Genomic DNA, 24,604 nt, shown 5'->3' with positions numbered 1-24,604 from the left:
CTGTACACTGACAATATATACAGAGCTCCCCTGTATAATGTTACTGGTGGTAATAACAGTGTTGTTAGTATTGTGGTTTGTATTCGTGATCAGTATTGTAGTATTCGGTCACTATGTGGTGGTAATTTGTGGTCTGGTGGCGGTGTGGATGTATTTCTCCTTGAATGTGGTATTATTTGGTCCCTAATTATTCGGTCACTATGTGGTGGTAATGTGTTGTCTGGTCATGGTGTGTTGGTATTTGTTCCTTGTATGTGGTATTATAAGGTCACTGTGGTGGCAACATGTGATCTGGTCATGGTGTGGTGGTATTTTTCCCATGTATGTAGTATTATTCAGTCACTATGTGGTGGTCTGGTCATGGTGTGGCGGTATTATTGGTCTTGGTACAGAGGATTGTGTTGTGCATTGCTGTCATTTGTTCTCTCGGATATTAATAAGGAGAAGATTCTTTATTTCCATTAAAGATACTTGGAACACAGTGGCAGATATGCACTTACAAGGGTTCTCCTGTGAAAAAAAGTAAATCACCTCTCTACAGGATAAGCGATAACAGAAAGAAAAAATGTACCCAGAAACTAATCATAAAAAATACAAAATTTTATTGACAAAAAAAGAACCAAAAAGATAAACAAGGTTATTAAAAAGCGGGAAACCAAAAAAATTGACACCAGGAACTCAACACATGTTATAAAAGAGGTTGTATATGGAGATTGATACGCTAGCACACTTCACAAGATAACACATCCAAGAAAGTGCCAAAAATTCCTAGTGAAAAAAAACTTTGAAGAAGTTAGCCCAGAAAGCAATAGCCGAAAAGTGCGTAGGGGCAGGCACGGACACCCACCGGAGGTAACCTTTGTACCATCTTGATTTTTTTTCCCTTGCAGTCCTTCACACTCCTTCAGGATAAAAAAAAAAAAAAAAAAAAAAAGGAGATTTTTGTGTACTCACCGTAAAATCTCTTTCTCTTAGCCTTTAATTGGGGGACACAGAACCGTGGGTGTTATGCTGCTGTCCACTAGGAGGCGACACTATGCATAATCTGAAAAAGATTAACTTTGGCTCCTCCTCTGCAGTATACACCCCTGGACGGCGTCAGCCTTCTCCAGTTTTGTGCCAAAGCATAAGGAGGAACGTAGTCAAATAACATAACCATGCCTGTAAAAAGGCTACTATGTACGAGCTCAAAGAACAATATGAGAACTCAACAGTAAACAACGACCCGTAAGGGCAACAGGGTGGGAGCTGTGTCCCCCAATTAAAGGCTAAGAGAAAGAGATTTTACGGCGAGTACACAAAAATCTCCTTTACTCTGTCGCCTAATTGGGGGACACAGAACCGTGGGACGTCCCAAAGCAGTCCCTGGGTGGGAAGCAGTGGACGAATATTGTGTTGACAGTTCCCTAGACTTGGGGCACTGCCGCCTGCAGAACCAGTCTACCCAGGCTCGCATCCGCTGAGGACTGGGTATGAACACTGTAGTGTTTCGTAAACGTGTGTAGGCTAGTCCAAGTGGCCGCCTTACACACTTGTTGTGCCGAAGCCTGATGCCGAATGGCCCAGGAGGCCCCTACTGCCCGTGTAGAGTGTGCCGTGATACCGGCCGGAAGAGGGGAACTGTTAAGTCGGTAGGCCTCATGTATGGTGGACTTGATCCACCTGGTAAGGGTAGCCTTGGAAGCCGGCAGCCCCTTGCGACTAACTTCCGGAAGAATGAAGAGGGAATCAGATTTCCGGAAAGGTGCAGTCCTGGACACGTAAATCCGCAATGCTCTGACGAGGTCAAGCGTATGCAGAGCCTTCTCCACTCTATGAACCGGACAAAGGGATGGCAGTGAAATCTCCTCATTGAGGTGAAAGTTGGACACAACCTTCGGAAGGAAGGATGGATGGTACCGTGCGGAGAACCACCTTGTCCTGGTGAAAAGCTAAGAAAGGCCGTCTGCAGGAAAGTGCTGACAATTCCGACACTCTGCGTAACGAGGTGATCGCCACTAGAAAAACCACTTTCTGAGACAGAATGGAGAGTGGAACTCCTCTAAGAGGTTTGAAGGGTGGAGCTTGCAATGCTGTCAGGACCAGATTGAGATCCCACGTATCCAGCGGACGTTTGTAGGGAGGAACCAATTGGGAAACTCCCTGGATGAAAGTCCTTACTTGCGGTTTGGTAGCAATGAGCTTTTGAAAAAGGACTGAAAGCGCCGACACCTGACTCTTAAGCGAACTTAGGGATAGCTTGGCATCTAGGCCCGATTGAAGAAAACCTAGTACCTTCGGGAGGGAATAAGGGAGTGGGACTTGTCCATGAGATTCGCACCAAGAAAAGAAAGCTCTCCAGGCACGATAATAGAGCTTGGCGGAGGCCGGCTTCCTTGCCCTGATCATAGTTGCAATGACTGCCGGTGAAAAACCTGCCTGGGTTAGAATCCAGGTTTCAAGGGCCATGCCGTCAAATTGAGAGCCCCTGAATTCTGGTGGAAGAACGGACCTTGAGACAGAAGGTCGTGACGGTCGGGTAGACGCCAGGGGGCGTCTGCTGTAAGTTGGACGATGTCGGCGTACCATGTACGTCTGGGCCAGTCTGGCGCGATGAGGATGGTCGGAACTCCCTCTTGCTTGATCTTCCTCACGACCCTGGCGATTAGGGGGAGGGGTGGAAAAATGTACAGGAGTCGGAACTGGGACCAGTCCTGGACCAGGGCATCCGCTCCGAGCGACCGCGGGTCGTGTGTCCTGGCCATGAAATTGGGGACCTTGGTAATGAGATGGGATGCCATTAGGTCCACCTCCGGGGTTCCCCAGCGTTGACAGATCTGGCAAAAAATCTCGGGATGGAGAGACCACTCCCCCGAGTCCATTCCTTGCCTGCTGAGGAAGTCGGCTTCCCAGTTTTCTACACCCAGAATGTGTACCGCAGAAAGTACCGACCTCGTGTCTTCCGCCCAGCGGAGGATATGAGCCACTTCTCTCATCGCCTGGGCGCTGCGGGTCCCGCCTTGGTGGTTCACGTATGCCACAGCCGTGGCATTGTCCGACTGTATCCGTATGTGCGAGGCTGCAAGCAAGTGACGAAAGGCTCTCAGTGCCAAGAGAATGGCCCTGATTTCCAGAACATTGATGGGCAATGTCACTTCCCTCGGTGACCACTTGCCCTGTGCCCTGTGATGTAGGTGCACCGCCCCCCAGCCTGTCAGGCTTGCATCGGTAGTCAGGATCTTCCATTGTCCTGAGAGGAATGGCTTCCCTCGTGTAAGCGAGGTTGGTTTGAGCCACCAATGCAGGGACCTCCTGGTTGATGACGTCAACCTGAACTCCCTTTCGAGGGAGAAGGGGTTCCTGTCCCAAGATCTGAGTATGGCTAGTTGAAGGACCCTGAGGTGAAACTGGGCAAATGGCACTGCCTCTATTGCTGCTTCCATCTGGCCGAGGACTCTCATGGCAAACCGGAGAGATCGAGGAGGACTGTGAAGGAGTGTGCGAACTCCCAGACGGATGGCCAGTGTCTTGTCCTTGGGAAGGAGCACCAGGCCCCTGGCGGTGTCGAATACCATTCCCAGGATGTTAGAGTCCGAGTTGGGATAGTCGACGATTTCTGTAGGTTGACTAGCCATCCCAGGCGACTCAGAGTGTCTAGTGTGATTGAGACACTGACCTCGCAGTCTTTGAAAGTGGGAGACTTGATGAGGAGGTCGTCCAGGTACGGGACGACTAGAATGCCTCTTGAGCGCAGGACGTCCATGGTGGCCGCCATGACTTTGGTGAACGTTCTTGGAGCCGTGGCGAGTCCGAACGGAAGGGCGACAAACTGGTAGTGGTTTTGGTTGACCGCGAACCTGAGAAACCTATGGTGGGCGGGAGCAATTGGTATGTGGAGATGCGCATCCTGTATGTCTATGGAGGCGAGGTATTCTCCCTGGTCCATGGATGCAATGATGGACCGGAGGGACTCCATGCGGAAATGACGGACCCGTACGTAATTGTTGAGCTGTTTTAGGTCCAGTATGGGTCGGACGCCGCCTCCTTTCTTGGGAACTACGAACAAATTTGAGTAGAATCCTCGGAATCTCTGTTCGCGGGAACCGGCACCACAACTCCTGATTGAAGGAGAGAGGAAACCGCTTGGTGGAAAGCACAAGCCTTTTCTGGTGGTGTTGGAGGAATAGAAAGGAAGAACCGGTTCGGTGGAACGGAAGTGAACTCTATCTTGTATCTGGAAGACACTATTTCCCTGACCCACCTGTCTTCTGTAATAGGCAGCCAGACTTGCTGAAAGAGTAAAAGTCGGCCGCCTACTGGTGGGGTGTCTTCCGGAGGTCGCGAGTCATGATGAAGCGAAGTTCTGAGGTTTTCCTCCCTTGGGTTTCGCTTGGCCTGCTTTCGACTGCCAAGCCCTGTCCGGTCGCTGCTGCGTCCGTGGGTTGTCCCTGCGTGGAGAACGGTTACGGTTTTGCACTGGGCGCGAAACGGACCAGCCTGAGGAATTCCGAAAGGATCGGAATCGCGTCTGGTTTCTCGTTTAAACGTGCGTTTCGGTTTTAGTTGAGGGAGAGAAGTACTCTTACCCCCCAGTGGCATTGGCTATCATGGTGTCCAACTTCTCGCCGAAAAGTCTTCCAGTAAAATACGGAAGTCGCGTGAGGGACTTTTTGAGGCCGCATCCGCTTTCCATTCTCGCAGCCAGAGGATGTGTCGGATCGTGATGGCGTTTGATGCTATTCCCGCTACACCTCTGGCGGAATCCAGGGCTGCATGAATCATGTAGTCTGCTACCACTGCTATCTGGACCGCTTGGTCCGAGAGCTCAGGATTTGAAGCCTGAAGACCCTCCTGTAGTTTTTTGGCCCAAGCCAGGATGGCCTTGGCTGCCCAAACTGAAGCAAACGCAGGGACCAGAGAGGCGCCTGCCGCTTCGAAAATAGAACGAGCCATGCGTTCTACTTGCCGGTCTGCTGCGTCCCTGAGGGTTGAGCTATCCGGCAGAGAGACTAAAGTCTGCGCTGCTAGCCTAGAAACCGGAGGGTCCACTTCAGGTGGATCTGTCCGTTGTTTGGTGTCTTTCTGTGGGAAGGGGTACTTCGCTTCCAAATATTTGCGATTAGCGAATTTTTTCTCAGGCTGCGCAAACTGTTTGGTAAGTATTTTCTCAAACTCATGGTGATTAGGGAAGACCTTAGGTGGTTTCTGAACACTTTCGAAGCAAATCCTATGTTCTGGGACTTCCGGGGCAGACTCTGGAATTTTTAGCACCCGATGAATGGCAGAAATTATGTCCTCAACTAGCACTGTATTGCTAGGGGGAGAAGGTACCACGGACCTGTCCGTTTCGTTATCTGAGTCGGAGTCACAGATGCCCTCCGAATCCTGTGCCTCGCTAAGGTGATCCCTGGAGGGCGACCTGGGGTGGGGGTCTTCTGTGGTGGGGGATCCCTGTGGTAAATTGCACTGTCTGTCTGTGGCAGGGGACTGCCCAGGAGACCTGGAATGACGCTGTCTCTCCCTGGAGGGGGACGACCTTGTGCTATAGTGCGACTCAGGTGATCGAGACCTGTGGGTCCGCTTACGTCTGTGAGTCGGAAGCAGCATGTTCCTGAGACAAGCTGTCCGTTTGCTGTGTACCGTCCATAGCCGGGGCCCGACTCTGCAGAGCTTGCAGCAATGTAGCAGTTAGGTTGTCTATGGACTGTGTCATAGACTGAGACATCTGAGTTGCCCATTCCGGCGTGGCCTGTGACACTGAAGCGTCAGTAGGGACTCCCTGGGGTTCTGACCCAGAGTTCAGGATGCAGTCCCGGCAGTGCGGATACGTGCTGCCACTAGGGAGCGTGGCTTTGCAGGCTGTGCAGAATGCATAGAAACATTCCTGCCTGGTTCTCTTCCTTGAGCCCGGCATAGTGCACAGAGGCTGGCTATAAGGGATCGTACAGGGGTGGCTACGCAGAGGGAACCCACAGAGAGCCTTATAGGAAGTAAGGATTCACAGCTGAGTAATGAGAACCCAGCTGTGAGCTTACCCCACCGGTGTGCCCCTAGGTCCAGCGCCGACAGATCCCAGTTCTGTGCCCCCCGGAGACCGCTGTGATGCTCCTCTCCTGGATCTCATCCAGAAAAAATGGCCACCGGGACTCTGAGGAGAGGGAGGAGGGGGCGGAGAGCTGAAAAGGGCGCGCTGGGCTGTGTAAAAACGCCCCCTTTCTGCCTCAATCCGCCCCTTCTATGACACTCCAGTGTGTCATTTTGGTCATCCGGGGGGCGGGCTGGGGGGGGCGGGGAAAAGGCGGCGGCTTCGGCTAGGCCGAAGCCGCGGTCTAAATTAGAGGCCTGATGCCCAGGAGGGCTCCAGAGCGGCGCGGTAGTCCGGGGGGGGGGGGGGTGGGGGGGCGGATTTGTACCAGACCCCCCCAGAATGGTCGACTGGATAGCGGTGGGGGTAGCAGGGGTAGCGGTTTCTGTATGTGGGGCCCCTGAAGCGCTATGGAGCCGCTGCTGCTGCAGAGACAGGGACGCAGAAAAAGCCCTGTCTCTGCTGTGCCATCCAGTCCGCACCCTCCCCCGGCCCCAACAGGATCCCTCAGCCGGCCTGGGGTCCCTGGAAGCTGCGGAATGCTGCCTGATCTCCGACCCTACCTGAGGCGTCTCAACCTAATGCCCCCTGCGGGGGATTAGGGAGGGTGCGTCTGTCACCGTCAGGGGGTCTTCATCCTCGCCTCAACCTCAACCCAGACCCCTTAAAGGGGATGGGGAAGGAGGGGAGTCTCGACCTCGAACCAGGACCCGAGGGACTGGGGAGGGAGCGACATGGGGAATAGCCACCTCGACCTCAACCGGGTACCCCTAATAGGGGACCGAGGAGGGAGCCATGCCGGGAGTCTCGCTGGAGACCTTCTTTTCTTCATCTGTATTTCCGGACGAAAAAAGGAAAAAAACACGGAAGAAAAAAGGTGTGCCTCCTTGCGACACTAAGCAAAAACTGGAGAAGGCTGACGCCGTCCAGGGGTGTATACTGCAGAGGAGGAGCCAAAGTTAATCTTTTTCAGATTATGCATAGTGTCGCCTCCTAGTGGACAGCAGCATAACACCCACGGTTCTGTGTCCCCCAATTAGGCGACAGAGTAAAAATCACTTGGAATTTTTGGCTCTTTCTTGGATGCATTATCCTGTGACGTGTGCTAGCCTCTTCATAACATGTGGTGGTTTCCTGGTGTCAGTTTTTTGGTTTCCCATTTTTAATAACCTTGTCTATCTCTTTGGTTCCACTCCACTAAGGAGGATTCCATCTTTGGCCTCTCTGTGGACCTCTAGCAAATTGATGGGAGAAATTATGGTTGGCCCCTCCATCCAACAAAATTCCCTTCTGTGATCTGGAAGTCACATTAAGTCCCAATTTCCTTTATTAGGCCCCTTGCAGTCAGGGCTGTGGAGTCGGAGCTCATTTTGGTGGAGTCGGAATAAAATGGTCCGACTCCTAAATATATAATAAATTGGGTACAGTAGTTCAATGCAGAATGTGCTGAATATTTTTTCATAGGAATTTGGGAAAGTTATGAAATGTCCTATAAATGGCTGTTCTATGCCCAATCTAAGGCCACATTCACACACAGCGTTTTTGCTGCGTTTTTTGAGGATACGTTTTTCAGCTGCAAAAGCAGATCAGCTTTTTAAAAAAACCGCATCACCTGAAAGGTTTTTGAGCTCATAGATAATGTTTTCAATAGCAAAAGCAGATTAGAAATCTGCTCTATCCATTCATCCATATCTGTCTATCCATATCTTATCTGTAACAAAAAGAATGAAAGCCGGGTAGCACACAGACTAACACTCTTTTTTTCAGCACCAGTCAGGTACACCTCATAGCTGCCCAAAAGGACGCCCAGGACAGGCATTGCTCGTCTTCAGTACCACATCAACATCAATTGATAGTTGGAATAAATAGACTGCATTCACCACATCTTAAGGTGCAGGCTTTATTTTCAAATGTAGGGGTGTGCAGTATAAGGTTCTGCAGCAGCTGAGGTGTGCAGTATGAGATTCTGCGGAACAGTACGAGGTTCTGCCCCCCCTAGTTTTGATCCTGGCTAAAACCGTTTCTTATAGATATGGCAAACCCTCAGGTAACCCTAAATGAAGGTAAATGGACACAGGTGGCTGAATTGAAGGAATTGCTTAATCACCCATTTACCGTGACTAAAAAATTACAAGCTGAGGATTTAACTCCTGGCATTTTCATAAGGGAGTGGAAGAACTTGCTATTTTGCATGTCCCAAAGAGGAGATTTAATCGCAGATGGCATTTCTGCTTCAATGAAACGGAGACACAGCTATTGGAAAATAAAATTTTTCTGGCAGCTGTTTATGTGGACCCAAGTCATCGTATATTGCTTGATGATCAACAGCTTACTAAAGGAAAAGAAGCTCTGACTGAGGTAGCAATTAGGATGAGTGGCCTACAGGAGGACTGCCAGGCGCAAGAGGACTCGGGTCCTGACAGTGCTACTGCTGCCATATCTTCTTCCTCATCAGATGAGGCGTTTGACTTTGACAAGTATTTGGATGATATGGAGCAGGCCAAGTGTTGCTGCAAGGAAAAAGATTTCACTCCGTCTCCTATAGCAAGAAGATTGACCATATTTCAGCAAAATGTTTCACTTGCTCTCAAAGAAAAAGAAAAATTCAACCGTTCATCAAAACTGACTGTGCATGAGGCAATTCCATTATACTTGGAAATTGTTAGTGATGTTGCCCATGTGGTTACGGCTTTGCCTCCAACCCAAGTTACTGTAGAGAGGTTGTTCTCTGGCCTTAAAATTATTAGGTCAGATTTTAGGTCATCTATGAAGAAGGATCTGATGGAGGCAATTCTATTTCTTAGAACAAATTCATAGACTGCACAAATGTTATTTAGTATGTTTTTGTTGAAAATGGGTTTTTGCCACTTACATAGTTTATTACGTAGTGTGTATATTATATATATATATATATATATATATATATATATATATATATATATATATATATATATATACACATATACATATACATATACACACACACACAAAATATATTATATATTAAAAAAAAAAAAAAAACGATATTACATATTTACAATTTTGTGTTCTAAAGTTGTATTCCAATAAATATTATGTTCTATCTAAATGTCTTGATTATTGTATCATAAAAATGATTAAATGTCTGATGTTCACATTGTACTACAATAAATTTTTCACTTAAATATAAGCAATATATGTTGGAGTCGGAGTCGTGGAGTCGGTGGAAGGGAAATTGAGGAGTCGGAGTAGCAGGTTTGGCTTACCGACTCCACAGCCCTGCTTGCAGTTTACCAGAGATATTTCTCCATTGCCTCATTGGGGGACTGTTATGATTGAGTCACCGAGGAGGAAAAACAAAAACAAGCTAAGCCACAGAAAACCAGAGAGGTTGGTAACTAAGCGGATTGCAGACCCCTGAGATCCTATCCACACAACTAGCAGTAGCCGTGGAGCGTACCTACGATGATCCTAGACGCCTCGTCACAGCCGGAGAACTAAATAAGCCTAAAGCAAGAAAAGGGGAAATCTAAACTGCCCCAGAGCAGACCCCAAAGCAATAGACAGCCCCCAAACATGTATTGTCGGTGAGACAAGATGAAAACACAAACACAGATAGAAAAATAGGCTGAGCAAACGATGGGGCCCACACTAACTAGGAAGGACAGGAAAGGAAAGATGCTGTCTGCAATCACGCACAAAACCCTGCCAAAAAAAGTCCAACACTTTCTGATAACAAAAACCCTGAAGTCGTTACTTCAATTCCCTATATCAGCACTCTGGTATATTCTGAAGACAGAGCAAAAAGAGACCAATCTGATCAGGGACAAAAAGCAAACTGGCATAAACAGAGACATAAGAATGGAAATTCAGCACAGCCCCAGCAGTGGCTGGCTGACCACAAAGACTGAGTAAACCAGACCAAATCTCATGTGAAAAAATAGCAGAGCACACTTAGCTTGAGAAGGCAGGAACAGAACTGGAAACCAGAACCTCAGGGCAGGAAAAAATCACCAGCACAAAATTAGGGAGTCAGCTGACTTAAGTCCAGTCAGAGACTCCTGATGTCCACTCACAGTCCTGCTCCCCAGGTGGCAGGTCTCTGCCGCTTAGATCAGCTTCATTACCTACTGTCACCACTAGAGGGAGCCCGGATGGAGAACTCACGACTCCTCTGTCAACACAGCCAGCTCCACCACCCTCACCAGAAGCCAGAGGTAAACCAGAAAATGAGTTCACAACAGGGACACAGGAACCATCTGTGTATGCTGCTGCCACTAGGAGGCTGACACTATGCACTAAAAGAGGTTAGCTCCTCCTCCGCAGTGTACACCCCACCGACTGGCACTATGATAATCTGTTTAGCTTAGTGTCAATATGAAGTGGACACCGGTCTTTTATTAGACCCATATCTACCTCAGTGTGCGTCGTTCCTTTGCAGGTTTCCAGAGGGATACCGTGTGAATAGTCACAAACTGTACTTCCACAAAGAGACCGAGTATGGCGTGTACTACCACCCCGTATCCTCATATGTCTTCCCAGCAGGACGAGTGACCAACTTTTTACTATTGAGGCTGCCTATGCAGCATCAGTAGTAAAAGATAGGATGTAAAAAATAATTTAAATTAAATAAAAAATATTGTTATTCTTACCTTCCGGCGTCCCGCGCAGCCTTCCCGCCTCTCTCCACACTCTCGGTCCCAGTAGTCCTTTGCGAAGATGACCGCGAGACGTCGCGCTCCCACGACGTCATCACGAATGACCGCGAGAAGTTGTGCTCCCGCGAGATCGTGACGTCATCGCGGTCATTCTCACAAAGGATTACTGGGATCGGGAGCATGGAGAGAGGCGGGAAGGCTGCGCGGGACGCCGGAAGGTAAGAATAATATTTATTTTAAAATTCTATTTTTTACAGCGATATCTCCCAATGAAGGCTTCAAGAAACAGATTTTACAGTAAGCAACCAAAAATCCTCTTTTGGCACTCTTGCGCAAATAAGTCTGGGTTGAGATCTCCAATTACTGCTTTTCGGCTTTGCCCACAGTTGGGCACAGCATAGTGCGCACTCGCGAGATCCCACTTGAATGCGCTCGCGCAAAATCTCTACGCGATCTGCGATATTCACGGCAAGGAACGCGTAGAGCAAGCCGAGGAGGGGTGGGGTGAGTGAACCGAAGCAACGCCCAACGGACCAGACCGATCACATTACCATACAGTGCGGGAGCAATAAAAAAGGTTTTTATGGGTGATACATGGGGAGTCAGGGGGTTCAGAAGTAGTTGTGGAAAGCATAGCTGACAATTAACTGATATTTTTAGCTGGTAGGCCAAAAAAGAGGCGACAGGTTCCCTATAAATCTAAGTTTCACATTACTGTGAATTTTTCAATATATTTAGATTAAACATTTGGCATCTTCTCTGTTCTGAGGGAGTGTCTCAACCAACAGAAGAGAAATTTGTGTAGGAGGGACCCTTCTGCCAAAGGTTTAATCTCCGTAGGATTCTAGGTCCATTTCAAGGGTTCTCTCAGGCTAAGCACTCATATATGGTCAAGTGAGAATCTTTCTTGGAGAGGGAATGGTCATTGCAGACCTGGCGGATAATCTGGGATAGGACAGCGAAAACATCACTTTGTACATTATATAAGGAAAACCAATATAACATTTTAATGTTGTGGTATCACACAGCAGATCTTCTACATAAATTTAACACACTGTCAGGTATGCCAACTCACATCTTCTGGTCATGTCTTGGAATTATGGGGTTTAGGCTCTTAGTTAACGTATTTTTTGGACTATAAGACGCACTTTTTCCGAAAAAAAATATGGAAGGAAAACGGGGTGCGTCTTATAGTCGCTACGCAGGCTTAAAAGCGGGTTGCAGCAATGGTGTAGCAGCGTTCCTTCTTCAGGGTACCGGCGGCAGAAGTGTGGTGATGCTGAAGCTTGGTGTCGGCGGTGAGCAGTGTGGAGTGCATCAATGGTTTCCCTGCGGCCATCCTCCTGAAGCCGTGGGCCACCAGAGGTGGTGGGTGCGTGGATTGAGATATCAGCTGAGCCTCTCACACTCCATTTTCCTGAGGCTGTAGGATTCAGGAAAATGGCCACCGGAGGACACGAGTGTGCAGATTGTGATCTCGGCTGCTCTCCGCTTCAGGAAAATGGCCGCCGGAGGCAGCGCGTGCACAAATTGAGATATCGGAGGCCATCGGCTTCAGGAAAATGGCCGTCGAGAAACCAATGATGCACTCGGCTCTGCTCACCGTAGACACCGGGCCGCATCATCGCCACATTTCTGCCGCCGGCATCCTGAGGAAGGGACCCTGCTCCATGCAACGCACTGTGCTTTGCCTCACCGCTGACACCGGACCCGCAGCATCACACCACTGGGATACCCCAGGACTGCAGCATTGCCCCACTTCTGCCACCAGCTTCCTGAGGTAGGGATCATGCTTCCTGTGACTACGCTCTACCACCGTCGGCCCTCAGATAAGATACCTTAAATTTGAAAGATAAGACGGGAACCCCCCCCCAATCTTATAAAAATGTTTTGGTTTTTTTTGCCATTTTCCACCCCAAGATTTGGAGTGCGTCTTATGGTCCGATGAGTCTTCTAGTCTGAAAAGTATGGTAAATCCCTGATGAACATTGTACTGTACTCTGAGGTTTCTTTGGATATTGGATTTATATTCTCGACGTTCCTCCTGGGGGGGATGGATAAAAACACCTCTAAACGGCTCCTTCATATGTTAACAGCTGCTAAATGCCAGATTACTTTCCACTGGAATAAGAACCCCATATCTTTTCACGTCTTGCTCTACAGAATTGTTGATATTAGGAGGATGGAATATATACATATATTACGGCTGTTCTGAATGCAGGGGTTGAATTACTTGAGTCAATTTGGGCGCCTCAGCTATGGTCAGTCCTTTGTATGTTATAGCTTGAACATGGCTGGGTAATAGAATTTATAAGTTGATTACTTATGTTATGGGTTTGCTTTTATTTTGTGGGTAGTTGTCTGCTGGATCTCAACTGTTTATTCACTCCAATGGATAAAAATTTAATTGAGTTTTACTCTGCTGTTCAAGCTTCATGTGAATATTGTTACAATAGATAGTACGTTATTTGTAATTTAAAAAAAAAAAAAAAAATGGAATAGGTAACCAAACCAATGGAAAGGAGGAGATACAGGGGCGGGTCATCAGGAAGAGGACATGACACCAAGAAAAAAAAAAAAATTATCCCAGAAGGGCATCTACTGTTACCAAAAAATGTTCAGAAGCCATAAGCTCATGGAACAATGTACACAAATTATGCTAGTGTCAGAAGAGCAGCTGAAGATGTAGACCGGGGGTCTTTGTTGCAGAGAAGTCGCTAGGAGAAATAAGCCTAGGGCTCGAAGTGAGGAGCAGAGGCTTGGAAAAAAGGAACCCTCACACAATATACAAATACAAACAACGCTGCTTGACATGAAAGATCCTGTTACCCCACCATACCCAGAACAAGGAGGGAAGTTCAGGAAAAAGGTTAGCCTCAAGTAAAGTTGTGGCCTCGATTAGTCATGGCTGTCATGGAAGTAGATGTCGGAGCAGTAGGCCAAGAGGAGATGGAAGATTAGAGACCATCAGAAGGAAAGAAAGTCCCCCAATAGCTGGAAAATAGTGGCGTAAAAGGCATCATTACAGTTGTCAGGTAAATAAAAGGCCAAAAAGAAAGAGCCTATGTTGGGTGGTAGAGATTACACCCTCCCAACATCTTAAATGCCCGCAGGGGTCAATCCCTTTGCTAACCTCTCACGAATTGCGGGTCATTAGTTGTCCACTGTTGCTAACAGTGGCGACTGGCAGAGGAGATTTAATGTCCACAGGGAGGTACAATACTGTGAAGTGCATGGTATTTGCTCCATGGGAGTGAAGAAAAAGGCAAAGGATATCCAAACCACCTACCTAGAAAGAAAAACTGTAGAAGACACTAGGCTAGAAACTGAGCTGCCTCATGCCTGAGGAAAGGTTATTGTCCACCAGACAGAACCAACACTTTGCTCACTTAGGCTGGGTCACACGTAGCGGAATTCCCGAATTCCATTCCGCGGGAAAATCGCATTTTATATTCCCGTGATTTTCCCACGGAAAAACTAGTGATTTGCAATCGTAAGTAGCTTGCAGAATGCTAGCGTTTTCCAAGCGATCTGTAGCATCGCTTGGAGAACAGATTGACATAGTGTTTGACTAGTGTGACCAACGTTTTACTATTGAGGCTGCCTATGCAGCATCAGTAGTAAAAAGATCTAATGTTAAAAATGAAAAAAATTAAAAAAAAATCGGGTTATATTCACCTTCCGACGTCCCTCGCAGCGTCCCCAGGCCTCCGCGATGCTCCGGCAGGTCCCGTTCCCAGTGATGCATTGCAGCAATGACCTTTGAGGACGTTGTGGTCTCGCGAGACCGCTACAGTATCGCAATACAGCGACGTCAGCAAACGTCATTACTGGGAACGGGACCTGCCGCGTGTATCGCTGAAGCCTGGGGACGCTGTGCGGGACATCGGAAGGTGAATATAACCAGATTTTTTATTTCAATTTTATTTTTTACAGGAATATGGTACCCAGAGCCGGGAGGACAGTCTCCTCTCCTCCGGACCGTGAGTACCATCCGCAAATGTTCGGCTTACTTTTCGCATGGTGGGCACAGACAATAATAATGTGCATGCTGCGTATTTTTCCGTGATGCGATTCTGCCGCAGGAAAATCCGCATTAGCACAGCATTACAGAATCCCATAGGATTGCATGGGATGCTGTTTTTTTGCGTTTTCGCAGCAAAATCGCGCGTTAAAAACCGCGACGTGTGAACGCAGCCATAATGTCAGCCTCCTAAATCCAAGGTGTATCCCCATGGTCCAGAGTTCCCCAATGCTTTTAACAAGAAATATCTTCTGCTCACAAAAATTGCCATTGGAGAACAATTGTCTTAATCTCATATCGTAAAGACTGCACTGCGCACAAACCTAATACTTTGATGGAATCATTAGCCAATACTTACTGTTACAAAGGAAGTCTTCATGAGTATGTTTCCATTCTGTTTCTGGGCTGTTCTCTGTGGTGTTTATTTTCAGTCCACTGGTTGAAGTAATGTCATTTTCTGCATTATTGGAAGCATTTTTCTTCATCTGAATTAGGTTAATCAGGTTTTTTAGTCTGTCCTGATCATAACTTGCATGTTCGGACAGTCTTTCATCTGCAACTTTGTGTGTGTTTGAGAGGTCATGATCATCTTCCATGGGTTCATAATCAGATACTGGACTGAACTGTTGAACCCTTCGACTTTCCGCAATAATCTCTTTTGCCCTTTCTAAAGGGATGGTATAGGCTTCTGACCCATGAAGATAACTATTTAAAGAAGGGTATATCTGAGTTCGGTCATAAGGTGCAACAAAGAGGCTTTTTTTCAAATCCAACCTTTGATCATACGGTCTTATAACATAGTCTTTGTGCTTATGGGACCCTTCTGCTCGCTGTTTCAAATAGAAGCGCACATGTTTCTCAACAACAATGTTGAAGTTATCAGATGTGTCAGTCTGACTTTTCAAAATGGCGTAGTGTAACGCAGAGACAAAGATTGGTCGTTCTGGTATAATTTCTTGGCTTTCTGGCACGGGACTAGATGAGGATTTAAAATGTGATGCTGCAAAAATAGTAATAAATTTAAAAAAAAAAAAAAAAAAAAAAAACTTGTTAGTATATTTAGCTTACAACAAGAAAAAAAAAAAACATGGATGACTTCAAATCAGTAAAATGACTTTCTGGGAAACTATAAAAATGCTAAATTTAATTCCGTTATACTTACTTTGTTTCACTATTTTATAGACCCATAGGAGGCTATAAAGTTAAAGGGGTTGGCCACTACTTTACATAGCTACCGTATTTTCCGCTTTGTAAGACGCACTTTTTTTCCCCCAAAATTGAGGGGAAAAAGGGGGTGCGTCTTACAAAGAGGATATACATTTGCGCTGCCACTGAGGGTACTTGCCGCGGCACTCTGTGCCCTGATGCTGCCGCTGCGCTGTCCGCCACCGCCGCGCTCCTGTCCCCCGGTGGTTTCTTCCGCCCCACCGCCGCCGCCGCGCTCTGTCCCGTTCAGCGTGGGGGGGGTCTCTGTCGCTCCATGCCTGCTTTCTTCCTGGAAAATGGCCGCCGCGCATGCGCAGACGGACATCTCGGCACTGAAATATCGGGAGATGAGATTTCAGCGCTGAAATCTCATCTCCCGAGATTTCAGTGCCGAGATGTCCGTCTGCGCATGCGCGGCGGCCATTTTCCAGGAAGAAAGCAGGCATGGAGCGACAGAGACCCCCCCACGCTGAACGGGACAGAGCGCGGCGGCGGCGGTGGGGCGGAAGAAACCACCGGGGGACAGGAGCGCGGCGGTGGCGGACAGCGCAGCGGCAGCATCAGGGCACAGAGTGCCGCGGCAAGTACCCTCAGAACGGGACAGAGCGCGGCGATGGCGGCAAACACCGGGGGGACAGAGCGCGGTGGTGGCGGTAAGAACCGGGGGAGAGCGCGGCGGTGGTGGCAAGCAGGCACCGGGGGACAGCGTGGCGGTGGTGGCAAGCACTGGGGGACAGAGTGCGGCGGTGGTGGCAAGCAGGCACCGGGGGACAGAGCGTGGCGGTGGTGGCAAGCATCAGGGGACAGAGGGCGGCGGCAGTAACAGACACCGGCAGCGGCACGCTGCACATCAAAACACCCCCTCATCCCAGCAGCAATGTTCCACTCCGGCCTCCTCCATCATCACCCCTGGAAAGCAATAAGACGCATGGATTATAAGATGCACCACCATTTTATTAAAAATAAAGTTTTTTTCCTATTTTTCTCCTCAAAATTTGGGGTGCGTCTTATAATCCGGAGCGTCTTATAAAGCGAAACATACGGTATGTCAGTTAGTTCACGTGAAGAGGGTATAAGCACTTCACTAAATACTTTGCTTTGTCAAATCCTGCTGTAACATGAGCTGCTGTTCTCATCCTATGATCCATGGCTGAAAATCTCCTGGGTTCCTGTGATGTCATGTCAGGTTCTCCCTCATTTCCAGGGCTCTGGAAACTGACAAGGTAGGCAGGGCTGCATTCTGCAGAGCTCACTTGGTTTCTGATAAAGGTACCAGATGCAGCACTCTACTAATCTGTATGTATACAGCAGGGTGCACATACATGTACACACACTGCTGGATACCCTGTGTAACGTATGTACACCCTGCTGTATTCACTGTATAATGTGAATACATTCAGATCTCTTACTAATATATACAGTAAATACACCAGCAAAGTAATGGTGTACAAAGTACTCAAGATGCAATGTTTAGACACACTGATAGCTGCTGGAAATAAACTACTATGGGGTGCGCAGAACTGTAACTTAACAATGACCAGTATAGAGCATACAAAGACTCTCCGCACAGTTAATATAATGAAGGCAACAACCAATGCCTTACACCAAAGACCAAATTTATCTACTTGATATATCCATGTGACAACTACTATAGATCTTTCATAACATAATTGAGGGCAATTTCCTTACCATCTCTCTCCTTAGTATGCCATTTCTATTTTCTTCAGCTTAGGCTGGTTTCACATTCGCGCTTTTTAAGCGCACGCACGGCCGGGGGTAGCTCCGCCCCCGAGCCGGCTCTCTGCCCGGCGTGCCCGCCCCTTCCTTGTAGCGCCGCCTACTAGCGCACAGCGGCGCCTGCGATCGGCGCACCCTATCTTTAGCATAGGGTGCGCAGATCGTGCGCTAGTTGCGCTTTGACCTGCGCTGCGCACTTTTGACGGTGCGCCGTGCGCGCCAAAATCAAACTTTTCGGATTTTGGCGCGCACGGCGCACCGTCAAAAGTGCGCAGCGCAGGTCAAAGCGCAACTAGCGCACGACCTGCGCACGATCTGCGCACCCTATGCTAAAGATAGGGTGCGCCGATCGCAGGCGCCGCTGTGCGCTAGGAGGCGGCGCTACAAGGAAGGGGCGGGCACGCCGGGCAGAGAGCCGGCTCGGGGGCGGAGCTACCCCGGCCGTGCGTGCGCTTAAAAAGCGCGAATGTGAAACCAGCCTTAGCAACCTTAATTTTATTATTTAATCTGTAATACAGCCATCGTTTAAATTTCCAATGACTGGTTGCTTCTTTTTAAACAGTGGCCTTCATTATACTAACAGTGCAAAAATTATTTACATTCAGATCTCTCATCTATCCATTGATCCATCCCCATCATACAAATCAGTGGGGGGGGGGGGGGGGGGGGAGATAATCTTTATTGTTAGGGCTGATGTAATGGTGTTTTATGAACTACTTGTATTCCCTGCAGTGTCCTGTACAGGACAAAGAGCTGATGCAGTGTGTAACGCTGGGGCAGAAGTAGGAGGGGTGTAGGTGGAGTTACAGGTCCGTGTAAGTAATCTGCCAATAACAATTTGACACTTTTCAAAGTTGCACAGATCTTTACTTGTGCCCATATTGCTAGCATATTATCGTAATTCAAATATCCTTAGAAGGGGTTGTCCGGTCTTAAGCCCCGGAGCTTTTTTCGGTTTTGCGTTTTTGTTTTTCGCTCCCCTTCTTCCCAGGGCCATAACCTTTTTACTTTTCCATCAGTATGGCCGTGTGAGGGTTTGTTTTTTGTGGCATGAGTTGTACTTTTAAATGACACCATTGGTTTTACCATGTTGAGTACTAGAAAACGCGGAAAAAAAACTCCAAGTGCGGTGAAGTTGCAAAAAAGTGCAATTCCACGCTTGCTTGCTTGGCTTTTTTGCTAGGTTCACTAAATGCTAAAACTGACCTACCATTATGATTCTCCAGGTCATTACAAGTTCATAGACAACAAACATGTCTAAGTTCTTTATCACTTCATTGGGGGACACAGGAAACCATGGGGTGTATGCTGCTGCCACTAGTGAGGTTGACACTATGCAAAAGTTAGCTCCTTCCCCAGCAGAATATACCCACCAACTGGCAGGAAGCGCATCAGTTTTAGCTTCGTGTCAGTTGGAGGTGGACACGGCTGTTCTCAGCCCAGTTTCTTCCTTTAGGTTTTCTGTTTTTTTATTCCTCTTTTTTCAGATACAGCTTGTGATTCTGGGCGACTAAGTGTAATTGGTCACTCCGCTCTCCCCCCTAGAGACCGGGAGCACAGTGTGGGACTGCATCACTACTGTACCCTCTCGTGTCTACCTGGCAGGACCCCATGCCTCCTAACACTTCAAGCGTGTTTGGGGCATCCGCAGGACCGAAGATGCGGACTGGTCTTGGCCAATACCCCACTGCGCCGCCCGCCCTCCAGACCCGGTCGTTCAGGGGAGGAAGACGATTATCGGTACCTTATAGGCGCCGGACATACAGCCCTGGGATCAGGTACTCTCCCGCCGCCCGTGGCTCCAGGACGTCTGATGACAGTCTTCCTAATTGTGCTGCCAAGATGGATTCTGGACCTTCAAGACAGGTCTCTCCCCCCATAAGTCCTGAGAAAATAAGGGGGGCTCCCCTTAAATACAATAGTGATATGGTGTTTTTAAATCGTGATGCCATTTTAGCCCAACCGCGGCCCCTCGCCATCCTGCCCTCCCGACACGTTTTTTCTAAATTTAGTCCCTGGCTTGTTCCGGGGCCTATTTGCGCGGTCGGTTTTCGCCCTCGCCAATTAATCTGTCAGTTGCGCAGGCTGCCTCGCGCTGCCCACCATCCACATCCCCCTCAGCGTGACTCGATCCCCAGAAGTGCAGGAACTCCTCAGGCGCGGGAACTAACCGAGCCCTTTTTGCCCAACGCTGACTCCTCAGCGCCATCTTTTTTTCCCCCGAGTACCATGAGGAGACGACCACCCGCTGTACTGCAGTGTTTGGGCCAGACACTGTCTAGATGCTCTGCCTAGATATTTCATTTCATTCCCTCCAGGAGAGCTCTCCTCCTAATGTCCAGAGCTTGTGACTCAGCAGCTTATAGCACCTGTGTCACTAAGGCTATAGTTAAAAAAAAAAAAAAAAAAAAAAAAAGTTCATGACTCCAGGACACATTTTTATTTTAGACAGACATAGTTGTCCTTTGTCTATGTATACAATATCTTATAGTCCTTCCCAATGTAGCTCCTGCAGAGTCTGTACATTTCTTCCTCCACTGGCCCCCTTTTTATTCTCCATTTCGGTCAGGTATCCAGACCTCGACCGCAGCAATGGAGTGTTTTTTCCCTATGCCCATCACCAGCTTTTCCATCCATGGGGAATTAGACTTTAGGTGCTTTAGGGATAGCAGCACTAGTGTTTGGTCTCCTACCCAGTGAGTTTGGTGTATCTTTTACCATGTACCTCGTGGTCAATCACAGCTGCAGTCCACATTTTCTGACCACTATCTAGTGTATCAGATGCACCATTTACCATGTACCTCCTGGTTGAATGATTGCAGCAGCTGTACTAGTGTTCTGTCCACCATTCGGTGAGTCAGATGCACCATCTACCACGTGCCTAACGGTCGAATGCAGCAGTGGTCGTTGTCTCATGTCTACTATCCAGTGAGTCAGACGTACCATTTACCACACACCATCTAGTGACTCAGATGCACCACCTGTCACGTTCCTAATGGGCGTTTGCAGTGGTGGTCCACGTTTCCTGCCCACTATCCAGTGAGTCAGATGCACCATGTACCATGCATCACATGGCCGATCGCAGCAGCAAATGTAAGTGCTCTCTCCGCTATCCGGTAAGTAAGTCACACCATCTATCATGTACCACATGACCGCTATCCAGGGAGGCAGACTCACTATTTACCAAGCAACCCAATCTTGATTACGGTTACGACCCAAGGGCCTTGTCCTCCATCTGGTGAATACAATTTGCCAAGAATCATCCAACAGGTCAGGACCTCCACCTACTGTTAACTACATTGCTGTCCGCAATGCATTTCAGCTGCGCTACCCACTAGCCAGTAGTTAGACCCAACATGACAAATAGCAGCAGCGTGTCTAGTGCTCTGTCCAGTACCAGGTCCTACTTTTACAATGATCCTTAAGGCTGATCGTTGTGCAGCCCAAGGGGTCTAGCGAGATTTCAATTATTTGTCTGTTTCCGTACTACTTTCTTACAGAGATTGGATAGCACTTTGTCCTTCTCAAGCCGCAGCCAAGAGCACGAGAGTCTCTTCAGCCTTGGATCTGATGTCCGAACATCACGTAAACGAGTCGTCTTCTCCGGCAAGATTGTATCCTTTCTCAGTAGAGTGGTAATCTTGTGATTTTTCCCTTTCTGTGATTAAATTACAAATCTTGGGGACAGCGCTGTCTCACCATGACAGCCCATTCCAACTTAGGGAATCCCTAGCTATGTCTGACCCTGCGGGTCAACAATCATACCCAACTGGGCGCGTCAGTGACACTGTCTCCGCTTTTGCTGTGACAGGCATTAGCTGGAGCTCCTCTTTCAAATGGTAAGACCTCACTAATTATACTGCCTTTTTTTGGAATTTTCTTACATCAAGGTAAGCGGTTACACATGTAAGGATTCTTACCCACGATAGTCTGAATCGATCAAGAGCTACCAACATACCTCAAGTTATCAGTACTAATTTCCATAAACTGGACCAGTCGGCCTCAAAACGATTTAGAGTCCACATCAGCATCGTCCCTTTTCGCCATTCACATGCTTTTTTTTCCGGCTCTCTGCTCCACACTGTTGTTCCTTGGCACCTGGATTCTGAGTTCAGATCTTGCCGCGGACTCCTCTCCAAGGAGTTTGGAGCTCTTTTCCCATGATTGCACTCTGGTCACCTCTTCCATCTTGGCTAGGTTATCAACATCCCAAAATAGTCTCTGGTCCCGGTCCAACATTGATTTTTCTGGGAATGCTGTTTGACACAGCACCAGCAAGAGTTTTTTTTCTACCCAAGGAAAAACCCTCGATCCTATCACGCGGGACTATCAGTCAGAGGCACATTTGCACTTCTGCTCCGCTTCTGCATGCGCGTCTTTGGTAGGACGTTGCATCAATGGCAACAGTTCCAATTGCCTACCTTCATGCGAGTCCTTTTCAATTTCTTTTCTGCCATCAAGATAGGACTGGTTGATTCACTCCCTATATCGACTAATCACGCCACTCTCCAGATAAATAAGTCTCTAGACTGGTGAATTTAATCTCCTCTACTCAATTGTGGAAGATCTTTCCCACACCTTGTCGGAAGATCGCTACTACAGAAGCCAATCTTCTCAATTGAGGAGCAGATTTTCAGAACTTAACAGTCCAGGACCGATGGACCACTCAGGAATTGTCCCTTACCATCAACAATCTGGATTTTGGGTCCCTCTCTCTTGCTCTACCTTTCCTGCAATTCTCTGTGATTAGTTTCGGGTCGAAACAGACAACGCCACAGCGGCGACAGAGATTATCCTTCATGGAAGAACCCAAAGTATAGCAGTATTGTCAGAAGTGCCGCAGATTCAGCTATGATCTTGGCACTGCACATTCCGAGAGTGGAGATCTGGGCAGCAGAGTTTCTCAGCGGAGAAGGTCCACCACCGACGAGTGGTCCCTGAACCAGTCTCCCACGACATGTGGCTCCTTTGAGGCTTTCCTGACATCAACCTAATAGACTGGACTACAAGTCACAAGATTCTTCATGGAGTCTCCAGATCACACGTCACGATAGCAATTGGCTCTGACGATTTGGTAATTCCTTGGCCTCAGTTCTCCCTCCCGTACCGGTTACCTCCCTTAACACTGATGTCTAGGGTGGTCCCTCAGAGGATCAAGACAGAGGGAGTGTTCATCATTCTCATCCACCAAGAAGACACGGGTACGCAGAAATAATCAACTTCCTCAAGGGCACTCCGTAAAAATTCCAGGATCTTCCAGATCTTCTCTCGCAGGGTTTCCTATTCCACCAGAATTCTCAGGCACTCTATTTAATGGCATGACTAAAACCATGTTTCTGAAATCAGCCGATTTCTCCAATCTGGTTTTCCAGACCATGTTCGGAGCTATGAAGCCTTCCTTTTCTCCCATTTCCCACCGTTTGTGGAGAATCTTTCTCCACTGGTGTGTAACTAATCAGACCTCTCCAAGGGTCTTTCATTTGTTTTCCATTTTGTCCTTCTTACATTTGGTTCTGAGATCTGTCCAGTCCTTCAGTTTCCCGAGGAGAAAGGTGTCTACTTTTTCCATCCCTTTCGAAAGATTATAGCGTCTTGCCTGCAGATCAAGTCATTTCTGAAGGGAGTTGGGCACTCTGTTCCCCCCTACCGGCCTCCGGTAACACCTTGGGATCTCAACTTATTACTCAATATTTTTTAAGAATTAACATTCAATCCTCTACAAGACATCTTTCACTCCTTTCCTGGAAGGCTGCCTTCCCGGTCGCCATTTCTTCTGTCCGATGAGTTTCCAGACTCGCAGATCTCTTGTCTTTTCTCCTTATCTAGGGTGTCACTGGGAAAAGGTAGTGTTGCGTCCGATACCATCCTTTCTCCCTAAGGTGGTGTTTTGCATTTCTCCCCAGTGAGGATATTGTCTTTCTTCCTCTTGTCCATTTTTGTTCCCTTTCTTCATCCAGAGTGTTCTTTAAACAAACTGGACCTGGCAGAGTTCTCTGTAGCTACCTTCCCAGGACAGCACCCATCAGATGGCAGATTCACTGTTCTTAATCCCAGAATGTACTCGCCTACTGACTAATGGACAGATCGCATCCATTTAAGATCACTGCGCAGTCCTCTCGCTCAGAAAGGGCCTCCTCTGTTGCCCACCACCAGGAGTCGGTCTCGCAGTTTTGTTAAGACTGCTACATGGTCTTCCTGTCATATCTTTGCCAAGTTCTATAAGGTTCACATGTAGGCTTAGTATTATGGGAATCTCTGTAGAAAGGTCCTAAAAGCAGCAGTGACCTGAGCTCTGATTTGAAGGTACTACTTTTACTCACCCTTGGGACTGCTTTTGAACGTCCTATGGTTTCCTGTGTCCTTCAATTAAGCGATAGAGAAATGAAGATTTTGGGTTCCTACCGTAAAATCTCTTTCTTGAAGCCTTAATTGGGGGACACAGCACCCGCCCTTGTTTATTTTGGTTATATTATGATAGTTTTATACCTGTTGCTTCTCCTACTGCTTTCCCACTAACTGATGAACTTCCTGCCAGTTGATAGGTATACACTGCTGGGGAGGAGCTAACTTTTTTTGCATATAGTGTCAACCTCCTATTGGCAGCATGGTTTCCTGTGTCCCCCAATGAAGGCTCAAAGATTTTGGGTTCCTAAGTGCTGAAAAAAAATCCAAACTTTGTTAAAAAAAAAAAAAAAAATTGTGCCATTTTCCAATAACCGTAGCGTCTCCATTTTTTGTGATCTCTGGTTGGGTGAGGACTTATTTTTTGCGCGCTGATCTGACGTTTTTAAGGATACCATTTTGGTGCAGATACGATCTTTTGATCGCCCATTATTGTATTTTAATTTGATAGAGCGGGTGATTCTTAATTTCTTTAACTTTTGGCATGCTTCAGTAGTCTCCATGGGAGACAAGAAGCTACCACAACCTGATCGG

General features: G+C 47.8%; 1 protein-coding gene across 3 annotated transcripts in view; it reads right to left on the bottom strand.

The window, feature by feature from the left end:
- The window catches only part of TASOR (transcription activation suppressor), a 208,983-nt gene that overhangs the window by 135,123 nt on the left and 49,256 nt on the right, over window positions 1-24,604 (bottom strand). For all 3 annotated transcript variants that reach the window (XM_073574135.1, XM_073574137.1, XM_073574136.1), the window contains one exon: window positions 15,084-15,725. In XM_073574135.1, the coding sequence (XP_073430236.1) occupies window positions 15,084-15,725 (642 nt within the window). The remainder of the gene's footprint in view (window positions 1-15,083; window positions 15,726-24,604) is intronic.

This window comes from Dendrobates tinctorius, unplaced genomic scaffold, assembly GCF_039654945.1.
Source record: "Dendrobates tinctorius isolate UK_male_01 unplaced genomic scaffold, ASM3965494v1 ptg000038l, whole genome shotgun sequence".
Taxonomy (NCBI): Eukaryota; Metazoa; Chordata; class Amphibia; order Anura; family Dendrobatidae; genus Dendrobates; species Dendrobates tinctorius.
Note: the sequence above shows the minus strand (reverse complement) of the source record. Positions and strands in the feature narration are given on the sequence as shown.